The sequence below is a fragment of the Meriones unguiculatus genome, chromosome 17, assembly GCF_030254825.1.
Source record: "Meriones unguiculatus strain TT.TT164.6M chromosome 17, Bangor_MerUng_6.1, whole genome shotgun sequence".
NCBI lineage: Eukaryota > Metazoa > Chordata > Mammalia > Rodentia > Muridae > Meriones > Meriones unguiculatus.
The window spans coordinates 47,894,671-47,907,684 of NC_083364.1; the positions used below are offsets into that span (position 1 = coordinate 47,894,671).

The 13,014-nt window shown below is 43.4% G+C and overlaps 1 protein-coding gene across 2 annotated transcripts in view; it reads left to right on the top strand.

The window, feature by feature from the left end:
• Window positions 1-289: 289 nt before the first annotated feature.
• Window positions 290-13,014, top strand: part of Ccdc80 (coiled-coil domain containing 80) — a 34,855-nt gene continuing 22,130 nt past the window's right edge. The window contains exons 1-3 of one of the 2 annotated variants that reach the window (XM_060370475.1): window positions 290-514; window positions 603-1,077; window positions 1,504-3,377. In XM_060370475.1, the coding sequence (XP_060226458.1) occupies window positions 1,515-3,377 (1,863 nt within the window). In that variant the 5' untranslated portion in view covers window positions 290-514; window positions 603-1,077; window positions 1,504-1,514. Of the gene's footprint in view, window positions 1,078-1,503; window positions 3,378-13,014 lie in introns of both variants that reach the window. The other variant, XM_060370474.1, reaches the window with a different exon arrangement.

Sequence of the window (13,014 nt, forward strand, 5' to 3'; positions counted from 1 at the left end):
CGAAGCGTAAAGCAGGCATAAAGAGATAAAAATACATTCATGGAACTATAAATAGATGCATACTGTCTGGATATGCGATGCCAAGTTCTGTGCCCCAAATGAGCAGCTGTCTCTAAGAAAACAAGCCCGATGGAGAAATATGAGGATTTCCCCCTTTCACACCATAGTGTGAGAATCCACCAGGAGGGAAGCTGCCCCACAGCTCGGTGTAGAAAGGGTTAAGTCCTCAGTCATCCTATTCTGAAGTGATTTATGATGATGTGTAGAGTTTCAAAACTTTTCCCAGCCCTAGCGAAGCCTTTTCCTTCCTCACCAGGTTCACTGACTCTACTGAAATGGGAAGGAGGCGTGTTTTGCTGATCTGTTAAATTCTTAGTGAAGTTTTCGTGATTTCCAGTGGCTGCTGTTGTTTGAGTTTGGTTTGGAGCAAACCTAAGGTAGCCGTGACATTTCTGGGATGGAATCCAGATGAGGAAGAAGACATAGAAAGAGAAGGAAAAAGAAGAGAAAAAAGGTGGGGAGAAATAAAGGGAGGAGAGACCGAAGGGAAAGGGAGAAATTGTCTCTTTTTTTCACATTCACATTCCTCTGTTTTCCCTCAGCCTGGAAAACATATTAATCCCAGTGCTTTTACGCCCGGAAACAAAGGGACTCAGCCAGACTTCAGGGAAAGGGTGATAAGAAAGATCTTGGAACTCCTCAGAGGGGAAGATTCAGAAATCTCTAGGAATTCATTTTAAGGAAAATCCCTGTGGCAGCAAAGGACCAACACACACAGACACGGGAGAAACTGCAGACAAATGGAGATACGAACAGTCCCAAGGACAGCAACTTTCACCTCATCCCACTGGACCAGAAGGTAAAAAGACGCAGCCAGAAAGAAAAGAAATCAGCTCAGGCTGGGCTCCCTGGAGCTGCTTCACAAACACGAGCTGCAGCACAGCCCTTTTGTATTGCTCACCCTCCACAAGGAGACAGAGGGCTGGAAGGAGCCGACTTCATCTAGGAAACTGTCCTCGGGACCAGCCTCCAAGTTTCCTTGGAAAGCCTCTGCACTCCATCTCCATGAACCACAATGTAAGTGTGCAGTCTTTGCCCTCTGCTGCTTCTTTTCTTGTTGCTTGTCTGAAGAAACGAGGTGTGAATGTTGTTATGATTGCGATGCTTGGTTTACACGGTGCCTGGTGCGCCCCGGAGCATGGCTGAGGCAGAACTAGCTTGCCTGCTGCCCCGTGAGGCAAAGGTGGATTTCCTGCTTCACGACCAGGCACTGACAATCACAGCAGCTTGAAAGGAGCGCTCAGACTGTTTTCTGTCCTCTGCTCTCCCTCCTTTTTCTTCTTTGGCTACCCCTTCCCCCCCCCCCCGACCCCCAGGCCAAAATAGAGAGTGCACAGCTCTGTTTGCAGTTAATGATTTTTCTTTTCTTTTTTTCTTTCTTCCCATTTTATTTTTATTTTCACATATTTATTTTCTTTATTACGACCTCTTTGCATCCCCAAGTGGATAACACAATGATGTGGAAAATGGGACCCCGTTTCACCATGCTGTTTGTCATGTGGCTGGTGTGTGGCTCAGAATCTCATTCCCCTGCCTTGGATAGCGACAGCCACACAGGGCGGAAAGTACCTCTGGCTTCTCCAATCAGCAGTAGGTCAGCTCGGTATCTGAGGCATGCTGGGCAGTCTCGTGGAACGGAGAAATCAGCTCAGGAAGAACCAAATCCTCAGCCTCTACAGAGGAGGAAGCGCATACCTGTGTTGAGATTAGCATCCCCGACAGCGAGGCCAGCCTCCTCAGGTATCAATGGAGTCCCAGTCAGACCTGAGTCCAGACTGATAGCTAGGAGTTCTCCGCGTGAGATGGTCCGAGATGAGGGGTCCTCGGCTCGGTCAAGAATGTTGCGTTTCCCCTCTGGGTCCGGCTCTCCCAATATCCTGGCCAGCTTTGCAGGAAAGAACAGGGTGTGGGTCATCTCAGCCCCGCATGCCTCAGAAGGCTACTACCGCCTCATGATGAGCCTCCTGAAGGACGATGTGTATTGTGAGCTGGCCGAAAGGCACATCCAACAGATCGTGCTGTTCCACCAGGCAGGAGAGGAAGGGGGCAAGGTACGGAGGATCACCAGTGAGGGCCAGATCCTGGAGCAGCCTCTGGACCCCAGTCTCATCCCAAAGCTGATGAGCTTCCTGAAATTGGAGAAGGGCAAGTTTAGTATGGTGCTGTTAAAGAAGACTCTGCAGGTGGAAGAGCGCTATCCTTACCCAGTCAGGCTGGAAGCCATGTATGAGGTCATTGACCAGGGCCCCATCCGCAGGATCGAGAAGATCAGGCAGAAGGGTTTTGTCCAAAAGTGTAAGGCCTCGGGCTTAGAGGGTCATGTGGTCCAGGAAGGGAACAATGGCGGCGGAGGAGCAGGGAGCACAGGCCTGGGCAGTGAGAAGAGGAAGGAGGACGCAAGGAGAGCACAAGTCCACCCCACCAGAGAGCCTCAGAGAAAGCTGGCCACCACCAAGGCAGCCACTCCCCAGCCTCCCCCAACTGCGAGACCCACCACCCTTCCTCCTGCTCCAGTCACGACAGCCACTCGGGCCACCTCCCGGGTGGTGACAGTAGCTGCAAGATCAACAACCACGACGGCCTATCCTACCCAGAGGCCCTGGACATCCCGGCTGAATCCCTTCTCAGTCTCCCACAGACCTTCTGCAACAGCGGAGGTGACCACTGCCAGGGGCCCGTCGGCCTCAGAGCATCTCTACCCTCGGAAGGAGCAACAGAGAGAGAAGCCACAGGCCACTAGGAGGCCCAGCAAAGCCACCAACTATGGGAGTATCACCACCATGCCACCTACCACCCTCTGGGAGGCTAGCACAAGAGCTGTGGGCACCAGCCGTTTCCGCGACAACCGGACAGACAGACGAGAACATGGCCCTCAGGACCCAAATGTGGTGCCAGGTCCTCACAAGCCAGCCAAGGGGAAGCTGCCCAAAAAGAAGGACAAAATTCTCAGCAATGAGTATGAAGCTAAGTACGACCTCGGCCGGCCCACCACCTCTCTCGGGGAGGAGGAGCTGCAGGTGGAAAACATTCCCTCCCAGAATGCCAAGGAGTCGAAAAAGCATGAAAAGCTCGAGAAACCTGAGAAGGAGAAGAAAAAAAAAGGAAAGAGTGTGAAACCAGACAAGCTACTTAAGAGTGAAAAGCAGATGAAGAAAGCTGAGAAAAAGAGCAAGCAGGAGAAAGAAAAGAATAAGAAGAAAAAGGGCAAGACAGAGCAGGATGGCCATCAGAAACCCACGGCCAAGCATCTCACTCCAAGCCCCAAGAAGTCAGTGACAGACCTGCTGGGATCTTTCGAAGGCAAACGAAGACTCCTCGTAAGTAACTTCTTTGCCAGTTTCCCCTGTTTTCTGTGGTTGGGGCATTGGTGTGTTTGTTGTGCGTTTTAAAATCACATCTTGGATGACAGGCTTGGGGCTGAGCCTGACTCACTTTGAAAAAGGTTGGGGCCATGCCTTTAATACTAGCGCTTGGGAGGCAGAGGCAGATGGATTTCTGTGAGTTAAGGTCAGCCTGGTCTACATGGTGAGTTGGTGGTTGTGAAACTCAAGAGACACTTTTAAAAGCTATCTTCTCTCCAGGTAGGCTGCCTCCTCCGTCACTGTTCCAATTATTAAAAAAAAAAAAAAGAGCAGAAAGAATCCCAGGATGGCATACAGACTGAGTTATTTGCTCTGGTTTCTAGTGCCCCAGAGGTGTGTATGAATTTGGAGTCAGATGTCAGTTTCTCCTGAGGCTGTTTTGGAAACGAGTGTGTGTGCCCACGTTGGGGAAAGGAGATATTCAATCCTTACTCTGTTTTGCCTGGTATTCAGAGTACAGCTAGTGTTGAGTATGTGGTCATTCATTTTAGGAACCTTCTCTTTGGGCATTATTTGACACTGTCTGTAAAATGGTAACAGGATCTAGATAAATTAAAAGAAAGCTTTGGGCAGGAACAAGCCGATCCTAAATGGAAGGTCTTTCCTCATCAAGGACAGAACAGTGACTCCTCTTGTCTATGACACCTCCTGCATGTACCCATGTTTCAGAACTCCTCCGAGATTCCTGCCCTAACCCTGCCTTCTTAACAGCACAATATTAGTCCAGGCAGCCAAGGAAAAGTTTAACATGTTACACATAATACATAGTAAAAAAAACCAGGAAGTTCATATCGGGTGAGACTTTTCCTGGATGCTGTTTGGGGAGCCATGGCAAGCCATTGTGACCATGCCCATTCTCCCAAACACAGGTGCTGACTCCTAGCTGCATCCATCTTGCAAGCCAGACAGGCACTCCTCTCTAGGGCATTTCTCAAGAGTCCTTTAGTTTGTCCAAAGTGGCCTAAATTTGACCTGAGCAGGGAGACTCTGGTGACCATGTATCTCTTGTGGTTTGAAAAATTTTAAATGAACATTTAAAATGTTAACCAAGGCCAATGCCTTTGTGGAATTTGTTCTGGAGCATGTCCTGCATTTTCTTTTCATTTCTATCAATAGTGGTGTTAGAGATTAAAAGAAAACCTAAGCTCTGGGGGAGAGAGAGAGAGAGAGAGAGAGAGAGAGAGAGAGAGAGAGAGAGAGAGAGAGAGAGACTCCCTTTGGTACTTTCTGTAGGTTGAGGTCATTTTAAAACCAGAGTTTTCAAGTGACTGTACAAAGTTAGGTAATCAGATGATAGGCTCTTTGTTAAAGTCATTTAACAGCTGCTTGTATATTATCAGACTCCATAAACTGAAATGGAACTGTTCCAGTTAGTGCCATCAGAATCACTGATTTCAAAGTACAACTCTAGCTGGTTGGTACCTGAATGTTTTGTCCTAGATCCACAGAACCAACCTGCTTTCTTGGAGGCATTGGAAAGCAGAACTTTTTAGCTGCTTTGCTCTCTGAGTACCTGGGACTTTGCCTAGCCCACTAGAGTATCCCCTCACTCAGTTCTGTCCATTGAGCCAACAAGGCAGGCAGAGCATTCCTCATGGCTAGATTTTAAAGACAGAAAGAAGTAATCAAGGGTGAAATGTCAGGATTGTAATTGTGCACCGGCCTGACAAATACATTGCCCCGAGCGGGTAAGTCAAAAGAATGGGGTTTTCATACTTTATCTCCATGTTAGCTGAGCCTTCGGCTTCTCGGGCCTGTTCCTTGCTCTCTCTGTTAGCGTTGGAATGTCCAGCTGGGGCTTCTCTGCTTTTAACAGTATCCCTGGTCATAAATTGTTATCAAATGAAACTCAGAGGCCAGCTTCTGCTGATGTCACATGAGGCAAAACCGAAACCAGCTGGGATTGCTTCTGCCTATGTTGGCTCTTTGGAGCTAGCCAGAGAATCAGGTTTGTTATGAGAAAGAAAATCCCATCAGGATACAGTTCAGTCTGTTAGTCCTGTGTGTGACTAGCTGATCATATCACCAACATGTTTTCTGAAGCGCAAATGATGAATGAAGAAAGAATGGGGTAGAGAAGACAAGATGGAGCTACCACGATATCAAAACAAAGCCTCTGGGTGAAAGGCATGACTGGAGCATTAATCCCTTTCCACTCACTTTTTCCATCGAACTCAGCTGACGAAATTCAGGAAGTGTGGTGATGCAATTAGCATTCTTTAAGGCTGGGCAGTCTTGAGCTGTTAAAGTATGGTGGAGAACGTTTACTTCTCTCTACCCTGTACTTAACCTGGTGTGCTGAATGTGTGAGTGGGGCTGCTCTCCAAGAAATGGTGTGGACTTTCTGGCTCATTTCTCCAGTTTTTCAGTAACCGGATCCCTGGCTCTACTGTAAAACCCCCGGTGCTTTGTGCTCATTCATACCGTTCTTTCAATGTGAAACATCCCGTAGCTGCTACTTAACCAATTACTTAGGGAAACCCCAGCAACAACCATGTAAGCTGTGGTTGAGCAAATGGCTTCTTCAAGGCCTCTACAGTGCATTGCAGATAGAGCCAGGTGTCCCCCTCTTAGGCCAGAGCTCCATCCTGTAAGCTCCCTGCCTCTCCGCTCGTCAAAAAGAGCAGGTAAGACTGTCTGTTGAAACTGTGTGGTTTACTTCTCACAATTCCTACAAGGAATAATTTATCCACCCCTTTCCCCATTGAGAAAACAGAAGTTTTATTCCTTGAGATGTTCACCAAAGGCATGTAGTCATTATGTAACAAAGACCACAAGCCCCACATATAGTAGAGAAATAATACATATTGTAAGAAGTTTGTTTTGGACTTTGAGCATTTGAGACAAGAGAAGAATCAGTCACATTTTGTACTAAGTGCAAATGTGGAGCTCCTGCCTTTACTACACAGCTTGACCCTTGCTACCCAGGCAGGGGGCGAAGAACAGTTGACTGAATCCATTTTCCTATTCCTTTAGACTGTTTGATGTCCATTTGGGGATGGCTACAGAGTTGGGGAATGCTGTTGAAACGTTGGTCTTTGTGGAGGATAGGTAATAGACAGTTGTTATTTGGGGACTGTGCGACCCAGCTACTTGTCAGCTCACAGGGAGCTTCGATATGCTGAACTGCATGAATTCAAGCTCAGCTCTCAGCTTTCATTGGCCATGGACTCTCCTATAATCCAAGCTGGCTTATATTTTCAGCACTGTTGGAAAGACCTGGGTATTGAGATGACAATCTTCTTTCGTGGTTTAGTTTTAGAAATGGATTTAAGGTTCTGTTTTACAAGGCAGAAAGTTGGTTTACGGAATTCTTTTAAGATCTAATGTTTTGAGCCTAACAGTGAATAGACTAAGAAGGGACTTAAAAATATTTCAAAACTCCCCCCGTGTCTTCTAATTCCTGTTTGCTCCCCTTACTTACACAACCAGGCTTTATTCTGTGATTCACTGACTCAACATACTTATTTGGGACGGAAACACAAATAAGATCACAGCACACTGTAAATTCATGACACATGCCCAGAGTTACCGCCATCAAGCTTGCAAGAGGCCAAACAATAAGAGTGGTCACTGAGGAGTGCTATGGTGCTCTTTCTAGGAAGAGGAAACTGCAAACAGTTTCCACTTTAAGCACTGTAGGAAATGCTGCCAAGCTAGAAAATGGAGGCCACAGAGATGTCAACACTGTCAACACACAGGGACAAGCTTTGATATGTCAGGTGATCAGCTGCTCCCCTTACCCTGTGCAAACTCCATTAACAGATCAAGCTTAAGGAGAAGGTCTTTTCATCTAGCTTATGGGCTCTGTCTAGATTGTCATGGTCAGGTATCCCCATGTTTCTGAGTTCCCCCTGCCCCTTATATGGATGGACTGATCTCTGTAAGCTTGAGGAGTGTGGTCAAGTCAATATGGATCACTGGACAGGGACAGAGTTTGAGACCTCAGTGCCTTAAGGAATTTAATGTCAAATATATATATTTGATGTATATATTCTGATGTCCTGTTCACTGTTTTCATCCTCTTCTAATGTATATTCCATTTGCCTTTCTGAGTGAGGATTGATCATCTTACCGAGAGTCCATCTTCCTGCTTTATTTCTTTAGGTGTACAGATTTAGTATGTTTATCCTATATTATATATCTAATATCCACTTATGAATGAGTATATACACTGTGTGTCTTTTTGCTTCTGGGATACCTCACTCAGAATGATCTTTTCCAGTTCTCATCATTTATCTGCACATTGCATGATTTCCTTGTTTTTAATTGCTGAGTAGTATTTCATTGTGTAAATGTACCACAATTTCTGTATCCATTCATTTGTTGAGGGACATCTAGGTTGTTTCCAGCTTCTGGCTAGTATGGATAAAGCTACAATGAACATAGTTGAGCAAATGTCATTGTTGTATAATTGAGCATCTTTTGGATATATGCCTAGGAGTAGTATAGCTGGATCTTGAGGAAACAGTATTTCTAATTGAGAAATCACCAGATTGATTTCCAAAGTGGTTGTACAAGTTTACATTCCCACCAGCAATGTTGAAGGGTTCCCCTTTCTCCACATCTTTTCCAGTATATATTGTCACATGACAATATATTGTCACATATATTAGCCATTCTGGTGGGTGTAAGGTGAAATCTCAGGGTCATTTTGATTTGCATTTTCCTGATGGCTAAGGACGTTGAGAATTTCTTTAAGTGTTTCTCTGCCATTCGATAGTCCTCTACTGAGAATTCTCTGTTTAAACTCTGTACCCCATTTTTAATTGAATTACTTGATTTGTTCCTTTTTAAATTCTTGAGTTCTTTATATATTCTGGATATTAGCCCTCTGTCAGATATAGGGTTGGTGAAGATCCTTTCCCAGTCTGTTGGCTGTCTTTTTGTTCTGATTACAGTGTCCTTTGCTTTACAGAAGCTTTTCAGTTTCATGAGGTCCCATTTATTGATTGTTGATCTTAGAGCCTGTATTGTTGGTATTCTGTTCAGGAAGTTGTCTCCTGTGCCAATGAGTTCAAGGATCTTTCCTACTTTTTTTCTAACAGATTTAGTGTGTCTGGTTTTATGTTGAGGTCTTTGATCCACTTGGACTTTAGTTTTGTGCAGGGTGATAAATATGAATCTATTTGCATTTTTCTACATGTAGACCAGCACCATTTGCTGAAGATGCATCAATTTTTCCATTGATGGTTTTGGCTTCTTTGTCAAACATCAAGTATCCATAGGTGTGTGGGTTTATTTCTGGATTTTCTATTCAATTCCATTGATCCACCATTCTGCTTCTATGCCAGTACCATACAATTTTTATTGCTATTGCTCTCTAGTACAGCTTGAGATCAGGGATGGAGATAGCCCCAGATATGCTGTTGTTGTTCAGTATTGTTTAGCAATTCTGGGGTTTTTGTTTTTCCATATGAAGTTGACAACTTTTCTTTCAAGGTCTGTAAAGAATTGTGTTGGATATAATATAGGATAAACATACTAAAATATGTACACCTAAGGAAGCTAATCAGGAAGGAGGACTCAGGCTAAGATGCTCAATCCCCAGTCAGAAAGGCAAAGAGGATGGACATCAGAGGAGGCAGAAAACAGGGAACAGGACAGGAGCCTACCACAGAGGGCCTCTGAAAGTCTCTACCTGCAGGGTATCGAGGCAGATGTTGAGACACATAGCCAAACTTTGGGCAGAGTATAGGGAATCTTATGAAAGAAGCAGGAGATAGTAAGGCCTGGAGAGGACAGGAGCACCACAAGGACAGTGACAGATCCTAAAAGTCTGGGCACAGGGGTCTTTTCTGAAACTGATGCTCCAGCCAAGGGCCATTCACAAAGATAGCCTGGAATCCCTGCACAGAGGTAGCCTATGGCAGTTCAATATCCAAGTGGCCTCCATAGTAATGGTGGCAGGGACTGTCTCTGACATGAACTGATTGGCCTGCTCTTTGATCACCTTCCCTCAAGAAGGGAGTAGCCTTACGAGGCCACAGAAGAAGACATTACAGCCACTCCTGATGAGACCTGATAGACTAGGATCAGAGGGAAGGGGAGGAGGACCTCCCTTATCAGTGGACTGGGAGAGGGACAGGGGTTGGGAAGAGGGATGGTGGGATTGGGAGGAGAGGAGGGAGGTAGGTATGGGGGGATACAAAGTGAATAAACTGTAATTAATAAAAAAAACAAAAGTAAAAAAAATTGTGTTGGTATTTTGATGGAAATTGCATTAAATCTGTAGATTGCTTTTGGAAGGATGACCATTTTCACTATGTTAACCCTAACAATCCATGAGCATGGGAGATCTTTCAGTCTTCTGATTTCTTTCTTCTTCAATTTCTTTCTTCAGAAACTTGAAGTTTTTTCAAATAGGTCTTTCACTTGCTTTGTTAGAGTCACACCAAGGTACTTCATGTTATTAGTGGCTATTGTGAAGGGTGTAGTTTCCCTAATTTCTTTCATAGCCCTTTTGTCTTTTGTATACAGGAGGGCTACTGATTTTTTTTAAGTTAATTTTGTATCCATCAACTTTGCTGAAAGTGTTTATCAGCTGAAGGAGTTCTCTGGTTGAATTTTGGCGACCCTCGTGTATACTATCATGTCATCTACAAATTGTGATACTTTGACTTCTTCATTTCTGATTTGTATCTCTTTTATCTCCTTTAGTTGTCTTATTGCTTTAGCTAGGACTTCAAGTACTATGTTGAAGAGATATGGAGAAAGTGGGCATCCTTGCCTTGTCGCTGATTTCAGTGGGATTGATTTAAGTTTCTCTCTGTTTAGTTTGATGTTGGCTATAGGTTTGCTGTATATTGTCTTTGCTATGTTTAGTTATGTGCCTTGTATCCCTGATCCCTCAAAGACTTTAAACATGAATGGTTGTTGGATTTTGTCAAATGATTTTTTTGGCATCTAAGGAGATGATCATGTGGTTTTTCTCCTTCAGTTTGTTTATATGGTGGATTACATTGATGGATTTCCATATATTGAACCACCCCTGCATGCCTGGGATGAAGCCTACTTGGTCTTGGTGGATGATATCTTTTATGTGTTCTTGGATTTGGTTTGCAAACATTTTATTTAGTATTTTTGCGTCAATGTTCATAAGCGAGTCAGGTCTGCAGTTCTCTCTCTCTCTCTCTTTTTTTTGTTGGGTCTTTGTGTGGTTTAGGTATCAAGGCTGGAGAGATGGCTCAGAGGTTAAGAGCACTGGATACTCTTCCAGAGGTCCTAAGTTCAATTCCCAGCAACCACACAGTGGCTCACAACCTTCTGTAATAAGATCTGGTATCAAGGTGACTGTGGCTTCACAGAATGAGTTTGATAATGTTCCTTCTGCTTCTATTTTGTGGAATAGTTTGAAGAGAATTGGAATTAACTTTTCTTTGAAGATCTGGTAGAGTTCTGTGCTGAAACCACCTGGCCCTGGCCTTTTTTGGAAGGGAGACTTTTGATGACTGCTTTTATTTCCTTCTGGTATATAGGATTATTTATCTATTTACCTGATCTTGCTTTAATTTTGGTAAGTGGAATCTATCAATAAATTTGCCATTTCATTTAGATTTTCAAATTTTGTGGCATATAGGCTTTTGTAGTAAGACCAAATGATTGGATTTCCTTGGTGTCTGTTGTTATATCTCCCTTTTTGTTTCTGATTTTGCTGATTTGGATAGTTTCTGCCTTTTACTTAGTTTGGCTAAGGGTTTGTCTATCTTGTTGATTTAGTTGCTTTTATTTTATGGTTGATTTTGGTCTGATAACAAGGGTAAAGAGGGCCCTTAAGCCTTGGGAGAGTGCCTGCAAGGCCAGAAGCCAGGGGGTGAATCATGCAACATGAACATCACCTCCCTCAGTGAGTTAAAACCTCCCTGGGCAACAGCTCTGTGGGAGAAGCTGCCATGCAGGGGAGGAAGAGCATCTCTCAGATTACATATTGTCTGCAGCTCTTAATTATACATGCCCAGGAGGAGAATACTTGAGGAGGCTTTGAGAACTTTTAAAATATGGTCATGGACCACAGGGCCCCATGACAAAGAATGAGACAATGAAATGAAGCCTGTGTATGGCCATGAAGTAAGGGGACAGTAATTATCATTCATCTAGAGTCTGGGACGCCGAGCCTTGGAACTCCTTAAAATATATTCTAAATATGGGCTTGGAGTCCAAAATCATGAACAGTGGATCTTTTTACCTTTGTCTTCATTGTTTTATGTTCCTATCTAAACAACATTTTGTTCATTCCAAAATGGTCTATTTATAAGCAAAGACAAGCCAAAAATAAATAAATAAATAAATAAATAAATAAATAAATAAAATGTCAACTTAAAACTTCAAAATTCATCCTTCCCTATCAAAACATATAGCTACTTAAAAACAACCAACCAACGAGCCAAAAATATGATCAACATATCTTTTTAGAACCACCCTATTTTTTTTTTCCTTAAGGCTAACTCTGAATTAATTAATAAATTTTAGGTAGTATGTGGAATTTTTATACTTCTGCTCATGGAGATTACATCTTATAAAACATATTTCCTGGCTGCTGTGTCCATTTGAACAGGCATGAAACAGAAAATCAAAAATGAACTGCAGCATGTCTACTTAAAAAAATGAACTAAGAAAAACATTTTAAAACAAAACCAAAAACCTTTTCTAATGTTCCACTCAGAGGCTTCCAGAAGCATTTTGATTTTCTAGAGGGAATATTTTGTCAAGCACAAAAATGTCAGCAGGAAAAGCTTGTAGGTATCAATAAACAACTAAGATGGAGAAAAATAAACAGCAAGATAGATTTGGAGCCAAACTTACTGGCCGTTTTTGAGGAGATATTTGACAGAGATGAATAACCCATTAACACCCCCACCCAAAATGCTAACCTGGTAGACACAGACTTTAAGAAGAGCTTACGAGTTTTTGGCGGGTAAATGGAAACATTGCTGTTACATTTGAACATGGCTAAATGCAAGAAAATGTTTATATATTTATATATAATGTACATACATTATATACATACACATATGGGCTTACTTCTAAGGCCCAGAAGTGAGCCAACTTCGGGGCCTGAACAGGCCTCACTACAGGCACCTGCACTGTGAGTTCTCCTGGTTCAAGGGGATTAAGAAGGGCCTGACCAGCATCAGAAAACACCTTCATGGCTTCCCACTCCCAGAGCTGGCCACGCGCTGCTCATTCTCAGGGTGTGGGAGATAGTGTTGGTTTGTGCTTGGAAAACATGTGATATTGGAGGAGGCTTCAAAAAAAAAAAAGGCAATTAAAATTACCAAAGGATCAGAGAAGCTTTTGTGTTAGGGTAGATTCCAAACAGTGAGGTATTCTTAGAGGATACAAGAGAACCTAGACAATTAACTAAATACGTACACAAATACACGCATATGCACATGCATACATACATACATACATATACGAACATACATACATTCATACACAGAATAATCAAAGAATACTCATTTTAAGCAAAATCGGTGATCAAAATATCTTTGGGTACCTTTGTTTTTCAGAAGAGTCATAAAATATGGATGAAAAAACCCAGATCTGGTTTAGAGAAGGCTAAAGTAAAACAGTTAGAACCATCTGATAG